This window comes from Cebus imitator, unplaced genomic scaffold (assembly GCF_001604975.1).
Source record: "Cebus imitator isolate Cc_AM_T3 unplaced genomic scaffold, Cebus_imitator-1.0 Scaffold109, whole genome shotgun sequence".
NCBI classification, from domain to species: Eukaryota; Metazoa; Chordata; class Mammalia; order Primates; family Cebidae; genus Cebus; species Cebus imitator.
The window spans coordinates 1,567,277-1,589,219 of NW_016107424.1; the positions used below are offsets into that span (position 1 = coordinate 1,567,277).

The 21,943-nt window shown below is 35.5% G+C and overlaps 1 protein-coding gene and 1 long non-coding RNA gene across 9 annotated transcripts in view; one reads left to right on the top strand and one right to left on the bottom strand.

Moving 5' to 3' along the window:
- LOC108310887 overlaps positions 1–9,251 on the bottom strand; it is a 22,457-nt gene extending 13,206 nt beyond the window's left edge. The window contains exons 1-4 of one of the 5 annotated variants that reach the window (XR_005201768.1): positions 9,054–9,251; positions 6,800–7,007; positions 4,611–4,774; positions 416–1,757 (exon numbers count right to left, since the gene is read on the bottom strand). This is a non-coding gene — a long non-coding RNA (uncharacterized LOC108310887). Of the gene's footprint in view, positions 1–415; positions 1,758–3,809; positions 4,775–6,799; positions 7,008–9,053 lie in introns of those variants that run through there. The other 4 variants (XR_005201769.1, XR_005201770.1, XR_001827970.2 and 1 more) reach the window with 4 other exon arrangements.
- Positions 9,252–9,326: 75 nt separating this feature from the next.
- OTUD6B (OTU deubiquitinase 6B) overlaps positions 9,327–21,943 on the top strand; it is a 15,496-nt gene continuing 2,879 nt past the window's right edge. Inside the window, exons 1-5 of one of the 4 annotated variants that reach the window (XM_017538072.2) lie at positions 9,327–9,595; positions 10,280–10,431; positions 12,951–13,031; positions 17,402–17,714; positions 19,712–19,773. In XM_017538072.2, the coding sequence (XP_017393561.1) occupies positions 9,421–9,595; positions 10,280–10,431; positions 12,951–13,031; positions 17,402–17,714; positions 19,712–19,773 (783 nt within the window). In that variant the 5' untranslated portion in view covers positions 9,327–9,420. Of the gene's footprint in view, positions 9,654–10,276; positions 10,432–12,950; positions 13,032–17,401; positions 17,715–19,711; positions 19,774–21,943 lie in introns of all 4 variants that reach the window. The other 3 variants (XM_037741859.1, XM_037741860.1, XM_037741858.1) reach the window with 3 other exon arrangements.

Below are 21,943 nucleotides of genomic sequence, written 5' to 3' on the forward strand. Positions count from 1 at the left end.
TATATATATATAATAATTCTGACACCAAGGCCCGTCTCTTGTTATTACTTTATGTAAATTTGTATTGAGGAATAACAAGCCCACAATAAAGACCTAAGAAACAGGTAGTGTTTTGTTTTGAAAGATGACAGTAGTTTTCAAGTGGGTAACATAAAAGGACAGAAAATGGAAAATGAGAAATTTTGAAAATCCTGGGATCTATGGAGAAATTTTAGGTTCAGAAGAAACACAAGGACCCAGAATAAGAAGAAGGACCTGCCCTAAGGAAAACTAATGAAAAGCTGAGTTCTCAGAATCAGGAAAACTGCTGTGTAGGATAGTTATTTTCAATCCTGGCTGCATATTAGCGTCATCTGGGGAAGCTTTTTAAAAAAACATCTATGTGCTTGGTCCCCACAGGAGACATTTTTGAGAAGAGAGAGACCAGGATATCAGTATTAGAAATAAATCAATACAAAACTCTTCAGATGATTCCCAAGTGCAGTCAGATTAAAATTTCTGCTTTAGATTACCCAGTAACATTTACACTGAATTCCTAAGGGCTCTATAAAGTTGCCTCAAATTCTCCAAAGAGTGGGCAGGACTCCATTCCAGTCACTCCTTTCAATCTCATTAGTTTATTTTATCTGTTTCATATACCAAACTTCTGCATAAGATTTCACTTGAAAAAATACTTGTGCATTAAAAATAATTCAAACAGGTTTTTAATTTTCCCATTTATCTCGGTTTACAATAGGTTAATTGACATAAAGGGGCAAATACAGAGACTTCCATAAAACATGTTGACTTCAAGAACACATTACAGTAGCTTTGTACAGAGACGAGAAAGATACTTAGGTTGATGGCACTGGAAACTAGAATGCTGCTTCAGTGCCACTCATGTTCCCCATAAATTCCCTAATCAGTAGTGGCCCTGAAATAACTGAAAAGAGAATATGAAAAATGTACTATTTATCTTTCCAATTTTTGAAACTTCTTTCAACTCTGTAAAGTTGCACTGGATGCGGAGTACCAATTTGTCATTAAGTTTCACACATAGCATTCTTTCCTGATGCCACATAAGTTTTTAGAGAAAAGTAAAAGAAAAATATATCATGAAGGAAGAAGACAAATAACTTAGCAAAATAATTTGAAAATGGGAAAATAGAAAACAAAACAGAGATTTTAAAATATTGCAACTGAAAATATTTGAAGAAAGTGTAATACAACATAAATTAAAAGACAGACTAGAAATTTGAAAGGCCAAAAGAGAAAGTTCTATAAAATAGTTCCTTTCATTTACTGATATCCTATTAGTGCAGAGGTTGACAATGGGTAAAACATCATCACAGAGACAAGATTTATCTTCTAATTACCATTAGCTGGTTTCATGTTATAGTTGAAAAATATAATTGTATAATCTTAAGGCTGGAAGTGACTTTTAGTGTTCTTTTATCTGCCTTTATTATTACTAAGTAGTCATCTAGTTCATGCTTAATTAAAATGTTTATTAAATGACTTCTATGGGCTAAACACAGTACTAAGTAATGAGGACCCAAAGGCAAACAAGACGGATCTAGTTATTTTATGTTTCATTATATTCAAGTTCATGAAACAGAAGTCAAGTAAAAGTATTAAAAGGGGAATAAATAGGGTGCTTCCAATAGAGAATGAATGGTTAAGAATTGTGAATAATTCTAGACAGGGTGGTCAAGGGTTGATGGTGGATAAATATTTCCAGTGGTGAGAAAGCTGTATTTCCAAAAGCATTCCATTCCCTGGGGAAAAGAAAGTATGGAAGTTCAAGGCACTGAAGTCCGGAAGGGCTAAAATAGATTATATCAAATGTGGTGAGCGATGAGATTGGGCCTTGAGACACATACTAAGGAGTATACATTTTATTGAGAACCTACTTAAGTTGAAACTCCTGAGTTGGCCTGAATTTTATAAAGTTCTTATTGTGTTATAAAGAATGAACTGGAGAGAAGCATGTTTCCATAATACAGGTGATTCAGGCTTGGACCTAGAGTGGTGCTAGTGGAACTAAAGGTAAGTGGATTGATTTGAGACATATTTAAAAATTAAGACTTAATTATTTGTTGATATTAAAGGGTAACAGAAAAAAAGTAATCAAGAATGACATCAAAGTTTCCAACATGAGTAAGTAAAAGGACAGTAGTGCCACTTATTGGCTGATTGGTTGTAGTTTATCATGTTAATTATTATTATTTTTTCTGGGTTCAATAAAACTCAAGCTGTCTTTTGCCAAGCATGATTTTCTCTCATTCTAAAAATCATTTGTGTTTTGAGAGAAATTTAACCTACGTGTTTTTTATTTAAATTTAAATAATCAAAATGGTGTTTTTTACAAGTTAGTTGATGTCAAAGAAGCTTTCTGAGCCTTTTAAAGAGAATTTTAGTCTACAAACAAGAAACAATGATTTGCCAAGTGTAAATCCATTTCTTTTTTCTTTTTTTTTTTAAGATAGAAAGAAAAAAAGAAAGAAAGAAAGAAAAAAAGAATGAAGAAGAGGAAGGAAGAGGAAGATGGAGAGAGAACGGAAGTGTTGATTTATTGCCCAGGCTAGAATGCAGTCTAAAAATGGGTATTGAAAGCCTCCTTTATACCAATAATTGTGCTTAATAATGGAGACAGGAAAAAAATGAGGGAAGAAAATAACAAACAAGCAGCCAACCAATATTTCATTTAAGCCTGTAAGTAGGTGTGATATGATGCTATAAGAGTGTGTATTTTGTGTATTTAAAGTGGATAGTTCTATAAATGTTTATTAAGTTTACTCGTTCCGGATCTGAGTTCGAGTCCTGGATATCCTTGTTAATTTTCTGTCTCGCTGATCTGTTTAAAATTGATGTTGAAGTCTCCCACTATTGTTGTGTGGGAGTCTAAGTCTCTTTATAAGTCTTATGTATTTGGGTGTTCCTATATTGGGTGCGTATGTATTTAGGATCGTTAGCTTTTCTTGTTGCATTGATCCTTTTACTGTTATGTAATGTCCTTCTTTGCCTCTTTTGATCTTTGTTGCTTTAAAGTCTGTTTTATCAGAGGCAAGAATTGCAACTCCTGCTTTTTATTTATTTATTTTTGCTTTCCATTTGGTTGGTAAATCTCCATCCCTTTGTTTTGAGTCTTTATGTATCCTTGCATGTGAAATGCGTCTGGATGCAGCATACCAATGGGTTTTGACTGTGTCTTTTGATTGGGGGATTTAGTCGATTTAAATTTAGGATTAATAATATATGTGAATTTAATACTGCCATTTCATGTTGTTTATTTATTTATTTTTTTGAAAAAAAAGAAAGAAAGAAAAAAAAGAATAATTAAAAAAAAAAAAAGAATGAAGGAGAGGAAGAGGGAGGAAGAGGAAGAGAGAGAGAGAACTGCAGTGTTGCTTTATTGCCCAGGCTAGAATGCAGTTTAAAAATGGGTATGCCAATAATTGTGCTTAAGAATGGAGACATGAAAAAAATGAGGGAAGAAAATAACAAACAAGCAGCCAACCAATATTTCATTTAAACCTGTAAGTAGGTGTGATGTGGTACTGATGAGTGTATATTTTCTGTATTTAAAGTGGATAGTTCTATAAATGTTTATTAAGTTTACTCGTTCCGGATCTGAGTTCAAGTCCTGGATATCCTTGTTAATTTTCTGTCTCGTTGATCTGTTTAATATTGATGTTGAAGTCTCCCACTATTATTGTGTGGGAGTCTAAGTCTCTTTATAAGTCTTGTGTATCTGGGTATTCCTGTATTGGGTGTGTATATATTTAGGATCGTTAGCTTTTCTTGTTGCATTTATCCTTTTATTATGTTAATTATATCTCAGTAAAACTGTTTTTAGAAAGCAAAAAGAAGATTCTGTCAGACAGTAATAAGGGCCATGATAGTGACAGAGCAGACAAAGTGATTGACAGTGCCTTGCAATAGGTGATATGTGGTGGATACCATTATGTAGGTTATTGTTACATGGGCATCTTTGATGAAGTGAAACATAAATTTTGATCTTAATAACAAAAAAGTCAGTTTTATAAAATTTCAGGAATGTTTTTCCCAAGTCAAGGAAGCACCTAGTGAAAACTTTTGGTGACAGGAGGAAACCTGATTTTTGTAAACACACACAAAAAATCAATATGGCTAAAGCTCTAGCCTTGGAGTAAATGGGATCAGAGATAAATGTAGTACATATGGGGCTATCTGGGTGTGGAGTGGTGCCATCTACTTAAATTTCAAAAAGAATCCTGGAAACACATAAATTTTATTTTAAAAGAACAAAAGACTAAAGAAACCCAAAACCCAGAGAACAAATTTAGAGATGATGATATCAGTTTGGGCACATTACTTATAGTACCTGTGGAGAAATCCAAGGGGAGCCACCCAGGAGGCTGTTTTATATATATGATCCAGTGTGATGGTTAATTTTATGTGTCAGTTTGATTGGGATACTCAGATAGCTGGTAAAACAGTGTTTCTGGAAGAATCGGTAGGCTGAGTAAAAAAGATCTGCTCTCACCAAGGTGAGCAGACATGATACAATCATAAACAACAAAGCAAGGGAAGCTCTCTTTACTTAACCTGGGACATCCATCTTCTCCAGCCCACAGACGTTGGAGTACCTGGTTTTCAGGCCTTTGGGCTGAATTGCATGATCAGTTTTCCTGGTTCTCCAGCTGGCAGACAGCATATCATATTTCTTGGCCTCCATAATAAATCTCCTCTTACATATCTATTTATATTTCTTTAGTTCCGTTTATCTGGAGAATCTAAATACACCCTAGAACTTGAGAGAAGGGTCCAGTCAGCACATAGATGTATTAATTGAAGACATGGGATGAAGTTGGCAGAAAGCATGCAGAGTGAAAATGAGCCTGGGCCAGAGCCCTAAGGGACTTAGCAAATTTCAGGAAGAGATAGAAAAGTCAATAAGGAGCATCCAGAGCCAAAGAAGACTAACAAGGGAGAGGGTGTATCATAGAAGCCAAGGGAGGAGACAGGAAACACCCAATTTAACAAGGCCATCTCAGATAGCATTGACTGCTATGTAGAGAAATCAAGCAGGTTAACCAGGAAACTAAGACAGCTGGGTGGGAAGAGCACATTGTTTTTTCTTTTAATGAAAGAATGAGGGCAGGCTTCACTGTTTGAATAGAAATGTGGACAGAAGGGAGAGTCAATTGGGCAAATATTGCAGTAGATAGTGTCAAATATTGCTGAGAAGCAAGGTAAGGGCTAAAAAGTGAGAGCTATTTTGTGTGATGGGAAAATATGCAGCAGTTAAAAATGTTTTTGAAAAATAATTGACTTGGAGAAATGTCTATAATTGCAAGTGAATGAAGCAGAAATTAATATATTCTAAATTTGAATAGTAATTTAATTGACCAGAAGGACATACAGTTTTTAGGGTCTCTCTGCATGGTGGGATCATAGGTGAAATGGTCTGGCTCTTTGTCCCCACCCAAATCTCATCTTGAATTGTAATCCAAATTGTAATCCCCATGTGTTGTGGGAAGAACCTCATGGGAGGTGATCAGACCATGGAGGCAGGTCCCCCATGCTGTTCTCATGATAGTGAGTTCTCCTGAGATCTGATGGTTTTATAAGGGGCTTTTCCCCTCTTCACTCTGCACTTTCTCTCTTCTGCCACCTAATGAAGGACATGTTTGCTTTCCCTTCTGCCATAATTGTGTAAGTTTCCTGAGGCCTTCCCAGCCATGCAGAACTGTGAGTCAAATAAACCTCTTTTCCTTAGAAATTACCTGCTCGGGTATTTCTTTATAGCAGCATGAAAACAGATAACATATATCATCATCTATATACTTTTCAAAATTTCTGCATGTTTATAAAAGTAAAATAGCTTTTTCTTTTAATGTAATTTATGTTTAAAAAAACATAAAGAAGTAATATCCAAAAAGCTGCCACCCAGATATAAATACTATTAATGTTTTGGCTACTTCCAAATATTTTTTCTACACATCTCTGGATAGCATTTATTGAGCATTCACAATGTATAATGCACTGTGCTGAGAAGGCTTGTAGATGTGTAAGATTTTATGATCTAATACTATGCTGCTATTGACCTGAGATACTGCATTTCTAACAAGTTCCCAGGCAAGGCTGATGCTGTTTTTCTGAAGGCCATACTTTTCAATAAAAATGTTGTACATGAAAAGATTGTTATATGGAGGTCTGCGAAGGGAAAAACAATGCAGGGAGGGGAGAGAAAAAAGGAAACTTAAGCTTTTCTCTCCTTGAGAATCAATTGTTGTCAGATGCTTAGAATCTGTTATGTTACATTAAAACTCAATTGGGAGAGATCTGTCACTAAGTAGTTAATTGTGGCCTAATAACATATTGAGGATGAATCCACTATGAAGGCAAACTACTTCCTCATTTGAAAGGTAGCAAAATTGAAAAACTTTAGTTACTGAGTTTTTCCTATGTGCATATTCATTCTTCACCTAATGTTTTAATTCCTCTTTTTTGCCTTTTCTACATACATCCCATAGCATGTAAAGTATAATTATCTTCATGGTTGTAATTCCTAAATCATCAGTATTTGTTGTAATTTCCTCTTGGACCCAAAGTTTATTTAAGAACATTAAAAAAATTCCAAGTATGTGGTTCTTCAGGGTTAAAAATTATTTTCTAGGCTTTTTTTTTTTTTTTTTGTAATGTCATGAGTGCTCTCTAGAAATTTATTAAAGTTTTCTCTATATCTTAATATAAAATCATTTAGAAATGCTTCAGGATAATTTGAAAAGAATGCAAAAACAAGGTGGAAAAGTAATATATATTACACACACACATTTTAACTACTTATCTTTTATCTCTTAACTTTCCATTTACTTGATTTATCAAAGGCTGTAAATATGCTGGGTTGGTGGCTCACATTTGTAATCTCAGCACTTTGGGAGGCTGAGGCAGGAGGATCACTTGAGCCTAGGAGTTGGAGGCTTCAGTGAGCTATGATGTTACCACTGCATTCCAGCCTACAGAGCAAAACCCTCTTGTCTCTAAAAAAAGAAATCATAAATATTGAAGTCATAGTACAACATAATTTTTGCTATATTCTTTAACAATACATACAGAAGGATTACAAAATAAATTTTAGGTACATAAAATGCACTAATTTAAAGGTACATGTTTTTAAATACATGTATGTCAATGTACATAAGTAAAACTATCACCCACATCAAGATATGAAACCCGTATTTTACATATTGTCATATTAATTACCATATAGTTTGTTAAATGTTACATCCTGTATGTTTTACATAAAATGTCTTATGTTTAGATTTTGTTTAACAAAATGTTGCAATTTCTGACTTATAGTTTCCATTACCTTAAACTCTTTGATCCTTTGTTTTATACAAAAGTATCTCAGGTTAGAGATTGACTTTTGACCCAATTTCAATTGTAATAGAGCTATTTAACCAGTTTATAAGTCATCTGTATTCTGTCATCTACTTTGTGCTAATTTTAATGTCTTTTTGCTATTATCTTTTTGCTATTTATTTTACCACCTCCTTTCCAACCCAAAACGTTGTAATGTATCTATTCTATTTCAATGTCAAATTTACATAGATGAACTACTATACGATGCAGTAATTACTGTTTTTCCCCATGCAACATGTACATAAAATGAGGATTTATGCCCCACTCCCAAACCAGTGATTTGGAAGTTTCTTTACAATATCAGTAGTAACATTATGGACAAACTTGCTATTTTTTTTTTCCTGCTATACTTAAAAGTAAGGGAAATGAAACTGTACTGTTTTCGAATTTTGTCAGATTTGAAATTTAGAATGCTGTTACTTGTCCAATCTACAGTGACAAAGCCCTTTTACTTAGATTTAGCTTAAGAACATGCATATTTTTATCTACGATACTATATGCTAAATATAAAACAGTATTTATCTGTCCAATATATTGAACGTGTGGCATGCCTTTCCACAGTTTAAATCTAAACTGACATTTTAGACCCTGCTTCCGTTTCTATTTTTGTATTTAATTTTAATGCCCTATACATAACAATTCTTAGTTTTAATGCATACCATTAATTCTTGCGTACCATTAATTCTTTCATACAATTGCCACTCTATTCTTATTTTAATTCAGGTTCTCTGTTAGCTGCAGTAAATCATTCAGCAAAATTTTCAGGGAAGGTTCTTGGTTGTTATACTTTCCTAACCTCTGTATATCTAAGAATGTCTTCCAGTTTCCTTTGTAAATAAATGATAACTTGCAGGGTATATAATTCTTGGCTCAAAATTATTTTCCCTTAAAACTCTGTAGATATTGTTACATTGTCTTCTGGCATTTAGAATTGCAAGAGAAAAATCTGAGGTCAGCCTGACTTTTGCCCCTTTGTAGGTAACCTGCTTTCTCTGTCCAGATGCTTGTAAATTTTTCTCTTTATCTTTAAGAAATGTCATCAGGATATGTCTAGCTGTTGCGTTCTTTTTATAAAAATTTAAAGGTACCCTGTGAGCGTTTTCCATTTGTAGATCTAGTTCGTTCTTCAATTCTGGAAAATTTTTTTCAATTAGATCCTTAATAATTGTTTCAGCTCTACTTGCTCTGTCCCCAGTTTCAGGTATTATTATGCGTAGATTGTATCTCCTTGACCAGCCCTCTAGATCTTTTTCTCCTCTTAATTTCTGTTCCTCTTTTCTCCGTATTCGATGACAATCTGTCTTGTTTTACACTTACTTCAGTAATTCGATTTTGTGGCCAATTCAGCCTGCGCCCTTTTAACTCTCTCAACTTCCTGGTATTTTCCAAGCGTTTTGACAGTACCCTCTTTATCATCGCGCATAGGTTTTTAAGCCTCTGCATCTATGAGTCTCAATCCTTCCTATATCTTCTATTTCCAAATCTACATCCGTTTCAACAGGAGGCATTTTTTCGATTACTTAGCGCTGTTCCTTTCTTCTGAGGGGCAGTATTACGACTTTGGAAACAAACAGAATTTGATTCTACACGGCCCAAAACAGCCCAAAGATTCCCATTGATAATTATCGACGGATTTATTAAAACGCTTTATTTTTCTTTCTCACCTTTTCAGTTACCTTTCTTAGCAACTGGGACCAAAGTCAAAGATTAAAGGAGGTCTTCTGAAGCATGGCATAAAATAGACGTTGAAAACGATTCCTGTTACGTCATCTCTAACGCGCCTCACTGTCACGGCTAAGAGCCTGGCGCGTAGCTTTATGGCAGAAGGGGCTCTAGCGCTCTAGTTAAATCGGAGGCTGCAAATGCCGCTTTACCGCTCGCAGACTGGTTCCGCCCCTGCCGCCCCGCCCATCACGGCGGAGTCACGGTAGTGCGCACGCGCAGCACCTCATTCCGTTTTCTCCTGTTCGTAGTGGCTCGGCTTAGATTCGATGCCGCCTTGAAGGCGGGGCTGGGACCCAGCAGTAGCCAATGGAGCCCCGGGTGAAGGTTGAGGGGTGGAAGGCGACTAGTAGCCGGTGGTGCAGGTTTCTCCCAGAGTGTGTGCTGGGGTACCTGGTCGTCATGGAGGCGGTCTTGACCGAAGAGCTTGATGAGGAAGAGCAGCTGGTGAGAAGGCATCGCAAAGAGAAGAAGGAATTGCAGGGTGAGGGGGAAGGAAGTGGGAATCTGGAAGCCGCCCCTACCCGGGGAAGGGCGCGTGGCGGTTCGGTGCTGGGGAATCTTAAGGCATGACTGATCTGGATCACCTTAGACTTCCCCTAGTAGCAAGTGGCCTCTTCTCTCCCGCCTTCCCCGCCCCGTCGGCTCTTTAATTCCCCAGACTTCAGAGGCTTCCCCTTCTGAGGCCTGCCGCTTGCCCCCTACCCTGGGCCGCCGCCTTGGTGCCAGTGTCTGAAAATACCTTGAAACCGAGATCTTGGACCCAGACTTGTCCCCTCTCAAACCCTCTATGCCTCCCTTTTCTATACCTGCCCCAGTTACCGATATTTGGCTCTAATGGTTGTATTTTGAATGGCCTCGCCTCAGTTTAGGTGGCCTAAAAAGGATACCTGAAAGATTTAAAACTTGCTACAGTCAGGTTTTTTTCCTCCTCTTATCTCACGAAACAACTGAAACATAGTAAAGATTATGTTAATGAAGTTTGTGTGTGTGTGTCTCAGCTTCATCAGGCCGCTTCTCTCTCTATAGCTGTCTGTTATGTGATGGCTCTTGCTTCCATAATTACTTTTTCTCTACCTTTCTCCACTTACCATCCCCTTATTGATTCCCGTTTTTCATCTCTTTTTACTCTTGGGTGTCTGACTTAACGATTTTGATGGCTTTTCAGCCAAAATTCAGGGTATGAAGAATGCTGTTCCCAAGAATGACAAGAAAAGGAGGAAGCAACTCACTGAAGATGTGGCTAAGTTGGAAAAAGAAATGGAACAGAAGCATAGAGAAGAACTGGAGCAATTGAAGCTGACTATTAAGGAGAATAAGGTATGTGAAATGTTTGTCGTTGCCTACACCATTTGAAAACAGCTGTGCACTTCTGTTAAACTGCTTATTATCTAAAATCATGAAGTTGGTAGGGAAATGAAATCACTTAGTTATGCTTATGCATCACTTCTCATTAAGATTTTTGTGACCGCCGGGCGCGGTGGCTCAAGCCTGTAATCCCAGCACTTTGGGAGGCCGAGGCGGGTGGATCACGACGTCAAGAGATCGAGACCATCCTGGTCAACATGGTGAAACCCCGTCTCTACTAAAAATACAAAAAATTAGCTGGGCATGGTGGTGCGTGCCTGTAATCCCAGCTACTCAGGAGGCTGAGGCAGGAGAATTGCCTGAACCCAGGAGGCGGAGGTTGCGGTGAGCCAAGATCGCGCCATTGCACTCCAGCCTGGGTAACATGAGTGAAACTCCGTCTCAAAAAAAAAAAAAGATTTTTGTGACCAGGTTCACAGGGCAGTGTGTTTTTATAAGGGAGATGAACCAAGAAAGTGCTGTACTTCTTTTACCTATTTACTTGCCTAGAAGATGAAGTTGGCACCAAATGAAAGTTGGAAGACCATACATCTGATCCCAGAATTGCAACTGAGTGGGACTGTAGCCTGAGCAATGTTGCTTAATCTTTCTGAGCTCAATTTTCCCACACATATAATACAAATATTTCTGCTGTCTAAGCACAGGTTTTTGTAAGAATTAAGAAAATGAACGTGAAGTCATTTTTAAATTATAAAAGTGCTTTATAAACAAGTTTTAATTGAAATTTTACTGCTGTTTCTTGTGTAAGTTGGAGCATCCTTTCATCATTTTAACTAATATTTATTTTATCGTTGGAACTAATATATATGTGCCAAACATGTTGTTTTATATGTATTATCTCATTAAACCTCAGTAACATAATGTGAGGTATTACCTGTGAGGTAAGTGTAAATAATCCCATTTTTCAAGTAGGAAAGAGGCTTAAAGATATTAAGAACTTTGTCCAGAAGTCATAACAGCTGTTAATTGCCAAAACCAGCATTCCAAATGAGAACTATCTTACTCCAGGAAGTGAATACTGAATTCTGTCATAGCTTTGTGTAGTGTGGTATTCATTGTATAGGTTTTGGATATAAAGGGCCATATAGACTCCACAGCCTCACTCCATCTATGATAGTTAGAAAGTTCTTATGTCTATGCAAAATCTTATCTGCCATACTTAAATTTTATTTGGTTCATTTTGGTTTGCCTTTGACAAGTACAGCTTGTCTTTGCTAATTTACAATGGTCTTTACATTAAATATAGTCTAAATTTCCCAACTTTCTTTGCCCTTAATATACTTCATCTCTAGGTAACAAGGCATGATACTCCAGGTGTTAAATTGTGTCATGACAGTTGTGGTGTTCCTAATTGTCTTCCAATCTTTTCTATTGGTGAGATAATTTTGTTTGCTTTCGCAGACCTTTCAGTTTTAAGGTTTCTTTCCCAGGTTTCCAAGGACAAAAATGTTTGATTCGTAAGCTACGTGGGGTCCTACTGTTAAAACACAAACTCCCATTCTACTTTGAACTGTTTATCTTTTTCATTAACTTAAATTGGTTTTTTTTTTCTGAATACTACCAAAACTCATGCCATAGCTTTTTTGTTTTTCAGTTGCATCTCTGTTATCTTGCCTATTGTCAATATAGTTGTTTGTAAATTTTAGCAGATTCCTCTGAAGAATCACAAGATTCCTAATTTGACTAAAGCTGATAACCATTTTTTGAAGTCTCTATCTGATTTTAATATTTTGATCATTCGTGATATAGCCTTTGGAGACTCTGTCTCTGTGTATTAAAGGCCTTGAGTTGTTCTATGTATGTGTTATACTAAAAACTAGTTTAACTTAGTAATATTAGCTACTCATCTTTATAGTTAAAAGTCCAACATCTTTATTTTACTCTAGCAAACACATACTAGTGATTTGAGTATTAGGATTGCTTATAATATCAAATGATATTATAAATTAAATATATTTTCTGCCTGCAGTTATCAGCTTGTAGATGGAAAAGGGTAGGGTAGGATAAGCTCAATACTAGGATCAAGGATTAGTACTCATCAAGTTCTGGCTAATTAAGATGGAAAAGGGCTTCTCCTGCCACATTGAGGTTATGCATGTAAATAATGAACTGAGCCAGCATGGGACCTTTATCTTATATATACTATCAGTAGTCAGAGAAAAGAAGAGTAGAGTGCTGAATGAGTTGGCACTTACAGGAAGTACAGTATTGCATTGAGATTAATGGAGTAGGCATTCTAAGAAAGAAGGAAGGCATGCAGGGATGATCATGATCTTTGAATGGTTGTAAGGAAACTTCTTGGGAACTTGTCAAATTTTTCCATAAAAATAGAGACAGGAGACAAAACCATGTTACCTAAAACAGTGTCTACTGCTGTTCAAATTTGAAATGCGGGATTAGATATATTTATGATTTTCAATAATTTAAAAAGTATTTTTCATTGACTTGTTAATGCTTTTTGTTTCCTTCAGATAGATTCTGTTGCTGTTAACATTTCAAACTTGGTACTTGAGAATCAGCCACCTCGGATATCAAAAGCACAAAAGAGACGGGTATGAAAGTCATGTCACCAAGTTTATAAGTTAGTGCTGTGTGTTCAGTACTATCTTAGGTACTATCTTTAGTCTTGTTATAGGAAGAAAATGAAAAAAAAAAAAAAAAAGATGCAGTTGCTTGTCAACAGACTTGAACTAACACTTATTAAGCACCTGCTGTGTGTCACATACTATGCTAAGCTGCTTATATGAAATCTCAGTTAGTCCTGACAATAATCTTGTGAAGTAGGATCTTTTATCCCATTTTATGGAGAAGAAAATGGTCCTAAGAGAATATAAAATAACATATTCAGGATGCAGTTCTCATAGGAAAGTGAAGCTGGGAATGAGAGTAGTTTATATTATCCCAGATTTAAAAATTCAGAATGTGGGCCAAGATGATATGATGTACAACCCTGGCTAAGAACTATACCATTGGGTGAGAAATAAAGATTTGAACCTAGAAGTTAACACATGTGGGTACACAAAATTCTTAGAGAATTGTGTAGGTATCTATATAATGATTAATTATGAAAATTTAGAGAAGGGAATGTTCAAAATAATGGGTTGGAATTTGAAAGAAATATTATTTAGATAGGATATTCCAGATAGGAGAAACAGCATGCACAAAACAAATGTGAGGATAATATATTGCATTATTGAGGAGCTATATGGAAACTGATTTATTGGAAGTAGCCAGTTCATATCAGCATTATGGAAATGAGATTAGATAGGTAAGTCCCTTGAATTTGAAAAAAAAAAAAATTAATAAATTCAGTCTTTTTAGTCATGAGTGTTATTTTATTAGCACTCGATGTTTTCTATTGTTTAAATGCATAATTTTAAACTAGTTTTGCATCTTATGACATAGTATGTAATTTAGTAGAGCATGGAGTTTAGTGTCAAACAGATGAGGTTTTAATTTCATTTACTATTATACTTTGGGTAAGGTTCTTCTTTAAGCCTCAGTTTCACATCTATAAAATGGGGGCAAGTGATAGCTACTTCATAAGGTACTTCATTTTGAATATTAAATAATGTATTATTTCCAAAGCCCTTAACACAGGCCTGGAGAATTAATGAGTCAACAAATGATAGTATTGTTTACTATGTTAAGTAGTGCATAGTATGCCTCTTAAAAAATTAAACCTAAAAACAATGTCTTTTTTTGTTTGAAAGTTGATGAAATGCTCATAGTCAAACATTTCTCATTGTTGTATAAAATTTTATTCTTGAGTAAATATAATTCTGATTTTTGTAGATTCATAAATTTTAGATCTCATGGAATCTTAGAGATTGTTTGCTTATGATATGCACTTTTGTGATGCTCTCACAATTGTCATCTAGCTTCTATAGATTAAAAAGGAAGGGCGGAATTTTTGCATGCCAGTAGCATAACAACACCGACTTAGTAATTGATAACATCTTACAATAGCCTAACTAATTCTGGAAAACATAAGGGCACAAGTTCTTCCTGTCTTTATCAAAACTTGTTCCCCCACAGCTGGATCTCTGACAACAAAACAAACAGAGTGAAAACTCCCTTGCCTTTCTCAAAAATTTTGTTACTTTTCCCCTAAATTATTGCACAACTGAAAATGTACCTTTGTCAGCTATCCTCTTAAAACATTTAGTATCTTTTATAGTCAGCTGCTTTAATACTTGGCAGAAAAAATGTCCAAGTCATGCTTTTACATTGTTATGTTAATGGAATTTTAGAACAGAAAACATTAAACATTTATAACATTTGAGAAAATGGAACCTGAGGAGAGGATGCACAATCAGGTGTTAGATAATTTGGTACCTCCTGTTTTGCAGAAGCACCAAGGAATGAAAAGTCAGTTAATTTATGATGTTTATCTTTGGGAAAGATACAACTCTCGAAGAAAAACATAAAACTTTATACAGATTTACTGTAAGAATATTGTGGAATATTTTAGAGCATATCTCTTATTTTTAGTCTGGAAAAACATAGTATTTTATTTAATTCAAAAAACTTAGAAGGTTTTTGATAAGATAGAAAGAGTCTAAAATAGACCTTAGAAGTGCTGGTTTCTAAAAATATGAAATTTGAGAACTGGAATGAGATTGAGTTCTTTATTTTACAAATGAGAAAGCAGATATCCAGGTTATCGCAATAGTACACTAAAACTTTGATACAAACCTAGGACTGGTGTCCAGCTCTTGATATTCTCTTTGAGTTGTCTTTGCTATATTACTATATCAACATGATTCTAGTTTTATCTACTATATATTTATGATTTACTTGCTGTTATCACCTTTTATACATTTTCATTAGAACTTACTGGTATGATTCTATCTCCAGTACTATAGCTGTAGAAACCAAAGTCTTAGTGGTTTTGGGAAACTATGCATTGCTGGAAAAAGAATCCAGTGAATTTCTTATCTAGTGCTCTGAAAAGGAAACTCAGTTGTTTTGTTCTACTGAAGCAAAGCATGAAGGGAAAAAATGAAATGATTAGAATTCATATTTTAGAGGCTTAAACAGTTTTACAGATAGGATAAAGTGCCACTCTTCCAGTAAATAGTACATGACATCATTAACTCCAGCTCCCATCTGCTCCAACTTTTATTCTGATTCAGGTGCCTGGATAGAAGGAGCTCTCTGTGTTGTCCTTGGTCCCTGCTCTGCTCTTACCAGCTGTGTGGCCTTTGGAAATCTTTCTGCGTGCTGTTTCCTCAGAAGAGGAAAATGAGGGGTTTTGGATTAGATGATATCTAAGGTGCTTATTCTTCCTCTCCCCTCTGAAACTTTTTTAGTCTTTTATAAAGTAATAGTGCCATCTTGTGTTTTAAGATTTTATGCCTCTGTGATCCACAGTTCTAGGTATGTAGTGAAATAAATTTGTTCCTGTTACTTATATTACAGAGTTGGGAGGTAAAACCTTGAATAGGCTATGTTTTATTAGGGAGATGTTGCTGGTTTTGATTCAGGTAGCTTATAAATCACTTTAGGTTCATCTAGCATGGCACATAACAGGCAAGTAGTACAAGTATATGACAATAAGTTTAATTGAAACTTGCCTTCCCATTCACTTTTGTTTCAAGGAGGAATTAGAGCTAGAGGTATGGAAGCCTTTACCTTTTTCTAGTCTTGGCTTACCAAATCCTTCACTGAAGCTTATTACTAATATCAAGATTTATGTAACTTAGTTTGTTTTTATTCTTAAATTATAAAGCAGTTTCCCTTTGAGTGTACAAACAAAATATATGGTAGAGAATTAGAAAGATGCAGAAAAACATACAGACATACACACACACACCCCCCCCCCCAAATAAAATTTATTTTGGAATCCCGTCATCCAGAGAAAAGATCTGTATTTTGCATATATTCTAGTTTCTTTTTAGTACTATGTTAAGTGTAGACTTACTGCATACTAACTATATGCCTATCTTTTTTGCCTCCGATTTCATCTCTTGACACTTTTTTTCTGGCACTCTAGCTCTATGAACTGTTTTTAGCTACGAAACATATAGTGCTTTCTGGCTTTTGATCATTACTAGTCCATCTGTCAGGAATTTTTTCACTTCCTTCTTCCCCAGTCTTCCCTCCACACCTCCAGTCTATTCTTTATGTCACAGATCTCTCATTGCCTTCACCCCACTCCATCCTAGCATATGTTTCCATGGTAGGAGCTCTTCAGACATTTGAGTAAGGAAAGCAAATTGCAGAATGTGACATATGATACCATTTTTATTAAAAATTTGCACGTTTCAAGAGTATACTATATTTATGAAAATGAATAGAAAAGCAATCTAGAAGGATACATACCAAACCTAGACCAAGCACTGGGATGGCAGTGGTTTTAGGGGGAACTTTATCTGTTATATTTTATTTTATTTTTTGTAAAATATTTGTTAATTAAATGTATGCATATACATACATTTTAAAATGCTAGATAAAAATAGTGTCTGCCTGTACCCTTCTAAAGGCTGTGTCATCTTAACATGTTACTGGTGGAGTGATAAGAAGGCTGGATTAGCCTGGGCTTTAATATAATAACAATGTGCTTGAAGGCCTAGGATAGCTCAGTCTTAAGATAATACTTTGAAATCAGTAAGTAAAGTTTTTAGAAACTTGGCATGTAGTTTTTAAATAGACTTCAAAGAAAAACTAGAGGGCTCTCTTAATGTCCAGTATAGAGCAAGGTGTAGGAAACACACAGATGAGTAAGATAGCAGGCCCTTACAGGAGCTCACCTTGTAGAAAATTCTTTAAACAATGAGATGATCCATGTGATAGTGCTTGTGGGAGAAGGGAGAAAGACACCAAAAAGTTTTGAGACCTTTACATCTCCATTCCCTTAATAAATGGGAATTAGTCTTAATCATTATGAATTAACTTTCCTGCATTCTCCTTTTCTTAGGAAAAGAAAGCTGCATTGGAAAAGGAGCGAGAAGAACGGATAGCTGAAGCTGAAATTGAAAACTTAACAGGAGCCAGACACATGGAAAGTGAAAAACTTGCTCACATATTGGCAGCTAGACAGTTAGAAATTAAACAGATTCCATCTGATGGCCACTGTATGTATAGAGCCATTGAAGATCAACTGAAGGAAAAGGATTGTGCTCTGACTGTGATTGCCTTAAGAAGTCAGACCGCTGAGTATATGCAAAGCCATGTGGATGACTTTCTGCCATTTTTAACAAACCCTAATACAGGAGATATGTATACTCCAGGTAATTTATTTTTCTTTACTACTTTTCATTGTTGCTGTTGTTGTTTTTAAATAAAGTGCTTCCTAGCACGGAGCGTAAGAAGAGCCCATATGATTCTTAGGAAAAACATCACAAGATTTAGGCAGAATTATTTTATGTACTTTAATAGATGTTGGTATATTTTTCTTTATTAAGATTTTTTAATTAGTTATTTTGTAATTAGAATATGTTAATCATTTTATGTAAGATAAAATAGGAATAAGATTAATCATTTTTGAAAAGTAAGTTTATATTTGATGAAGTTAAGTATTGAGGAAGATAAGCTTGAAGAAGTATATATACGGTCTGAAGACCATAAGGAGAGAATGACTAGGAAAACTATTTCCTCCTTTTATCCTATACTTTGGGAATTTTACTTTTACTCTCAATAAGCTATAATTACGAAGATTAGTATTCAAGTAAAATTTGATTTTGCAAAACCAAAACAAATGAATTAATAACCTGCTTTGTTATGTATAGTACTTTCCACAGTTAAAATATTTATGATGAAGTAAAAAGTATACAACTAGCAGATGAGGAAGAGAGCAAGTAAAAATCTGAACAGGTTTTGGAGGAGTAAAGAATGGAATAAAGGACTGTTAGTCCTTGAGAGAAGGTGGCAGGTTTGGCAGTGTCCATTGGGAGCAAGTCATATGGCCAAAATGGGTTGGAGAGAGAAAGGTTAAGGCTGACTTTCCTTTAGTGGAGTCTGCCCTCCGTGGAGGGAAGGTAGAGAGTGATGCAGAATGGATAAGAATGAGCATTGGCAATCAAGTATGTCTCCTTTAGTGTGTATGGCCTGTAGTATCTGTTGATAGATCTCAAGAATGACTTAGGCATATTTAATTCTGTAGCAAATTAATTTCCCATAGATGGCATATTGGAAATGTTAGCTTATCTCTTGCTGTTTTAGGTCATTGCTGTTTTCTAATTAAACAGAACTTGCTGTGGGACATAAAACTCATTTTTCCATGTATCTTGATATATGCTGAGGCAATGTGATAAATGACTTTTCCGTCATTAATCTCCCAAATGATTACCAAATCATTGAAACCCCCCAATTGCACTAGTTGTAGGGCATAGAGAAGGTGGCAGTTCAGTATGCTGAGTCAGAGAAAAACACCAAAGACTTAATTATCTTCATTTATCCAACCAATATTAACTGAAGGCCACTGCACAGCACTATCCTAGGCACTGTTCTGAACACTGAAGATTTAACAGGGAATGAGACAAACACGAGACATATTTTTCTTTTAGATGTCCATAATTTCTTTCCCTCTATCTTTGTGGGAAGGATAATTGTTTACCATTTTAACATGCTACATAAAAAGGTGTATTCACAAAATATACCCATTGTAAATTTAGTGACTAGGTCTTTTACTTCTCAGGGTTGATCTGAAAAGCCCTTTCCTTAGCTAGAACTGATATTTATGCAAATAATGTAAGTGCTTCCAAAATAACAAGTGGAGGCACTGTTTGATGCTGTCTCTGGGGAAGGAATTTCAACTAATCTGTACTTTTACTCAGATTTTCTTCGTACATTTTCCAGAGTCTTACAGTGAACCTGATTATACAGGGACTACATTTTTTTTTTTTTTTTTGGTCTTACATGTATTCCTTTGGATGCAGGTTTGGGCTTCATAACACAGGTCAAGATAGTGAATATGGTGGCAATTTTGGGAGTCATCGCTTGGAGTAGAGTGAGGTAGGCTTGTTAGGTAGAGAAGGTATCTGGGACTCTGACGGAAGAAATAAAGCAGGAATGAACTGCTTTATTCTTGGATGAAAATGTGGTAGAAAGTTGGGGTGAATTAAATTTGGATTTGGGAGGTGGATTAGATTATGGGGGATACTGGTAAAGAAGGAGAATGTTCATAACTTGGGCATTTTTGTCAGAAATTGTGGGAACTCTAAAAGGGATCTTGTAACGTAAGTTACAAAAAATTATTAAATGCTGTATTCTGACCTGTTCTCTACAGAAGAGTTTCAGAAGTACTGTGATGATATTGTAAACACAGCTGCATGGGGAGGTCAGCTTGAGGTAAGTTTGTAGTTACGCATAGTGATTGTGGGTTGTTAAATTATTTCTGAATCCCCTCTGTAGTTTTAAGATGTTTCTCAGCTGATCCCAATTTCTCTTTGAAGATTCGTTTTTTTATATATTTGCTATTCTCAACTGAAAAAGAAATAGGTAGTTAACATCATTAGGTCTGTGATTAAAGTATGTGGATTGAAGCACTATTTCATTTTAAAAAGCTCAGTGTTAGATCTATTTGTTGGAGATACATCTGTGTAAGTCTTTTCATTGCGATGCTGCTACTGGCAATGCATTTGATTTTCTGCACTTAGGAAAGTGAAGATTTTACTGAAGTAAAGTAAAATTTACCATAGTAGCTCAACTGATCAAAGTCACTATTGGAAAAATATATTTTTTACATCAGAAGTGAAAAAGATATTTTTATATGAAATTATAGCCCAAATCATACCACAGCATATGTATTAAAATTGTGTTTTCAATTCCTAATCAATTGTGACTGACTTACTTGAAAGTAGTAGTTGATGCATTAAATTCATACGTAAGAAAACAGCATGTTCAGTCACTTATAGAAAGTTACCAAGATTTCTTTTTAGCTCTAATTTTAAAAAATCTTACTGTTAACTTTGTTTTGTTAAAATAAAACAGTTAAGTAGACCAGATGGTGATGAAGCAGCCTGGGTATTAGACAGGATAAGAAGTAAAGTCCTAGGTTCAGATCCTGGCATTTCCTTCCACCTCTCTGTTTTGTGGCCACAGGGGTGTCAGCCATCCTGCCAAGCTTAAGTTTCTTGATTACTGTATGGCCATAATAAACCCTCTCTGTGTACTCAGTTGAGCATTTTTGAACATTAAGTAAGGCAGAGAGTACCTGCATAAAAGTTTGTAAGCTGAAGTGCCAGATGGATGAACCTACATGGTGCAATTAGTAATATATAATGAAGATTTAATTATCATGAATAGTCTGTGGCTCTAAATAATTCACTTTAAGAACTGCTTCATTTGAAGATGTGACATGAATGTTGCCCCCAAATCTTTTTCTTAGAAGTGCTGTGTATGTGCATCTCCACCAGAGGGAACTCTATCCATTAGCTTTATATGCCTCTGAAACTCAGAAGTTTTCATAGTAGCTTTGTTACTACATTAGGAATAGTTAAAAATGCTTGAACTTTCTTATAACGATCACTCATATGAGTATTAGAGATTAAATCAACTCTATTTGAACTAAGAAAAGCCTTTTAAAACATCTTTTGAAGGATAATTACTCATACAGTTTTTTCATCTCTGAATTAATTTGAAGTAAAAGTTGCAGTTTTCACAATAGGGTACATTTAAGTTATTAAAGAGAAAATCATTCTATGATTCCTGAAGTTAGAAGGGATGGTGGGATTTCCAGAGTTTGGTCTATGCTAGTTTCTTAAAAATGTTATATTAGATATAAGAAAAATGTGCTTCAAAGGAACATTTTTGATTTGCTACCATGCAGCAGAGCCCTTTCCATATTTTTAAAGTAATTTCTTACATTCTTCAAAACCTCAGGAAGGGCTATGTTCATTGATGGAATGTTCCTGTAATGGGGCAAGTACATATCCCATAGTGCTCCATAGATCAGGGCATTATGATTTTTCTCTTCTTTTTGAGACAGAGTCTCACTCTGTCGCCCAGGCTGGAGTGCAGTGATGCTATTGATAATTGCTCCATGTAGTCTCAATCTCCCAGGCTTAAGTGATCCTCCCACTCCTGAGTAGCTGGGACTACAGGCATGCACCATTATGCCTGGCTACTTTTTGTGTTTTTTGTAGAAACAGAGTCTCATTGTGTTGCTCAGGCTGGCCTAAAATGCTTGAGCTCAAGTGAGCTTAGGGCACCTTAGCCCCCTGAAGTGCTGGGATTACAGGCATGAGCCACCACCACCAGCTGACACTATGATTGAAAACTGTTAATGATTAATTTGTTTATGAACTTGGGCTCTAGAATCAAAGTTCTTCAGGTCTGTGCAGGCCATTTAATTTGCTAATGCTTGACTTTGACAAGTCTCATAACCCTTTTTTGCCTCAGGTGCTAAGTCTTTAAAATAATAGTACCTATTCCATAAAGTTATTGAGAGGATTAAAGGAATTAATACACATAAAGTACTTAAAGTACTTGAGTGCTTTGTCATAATGTCTTTTTTTTT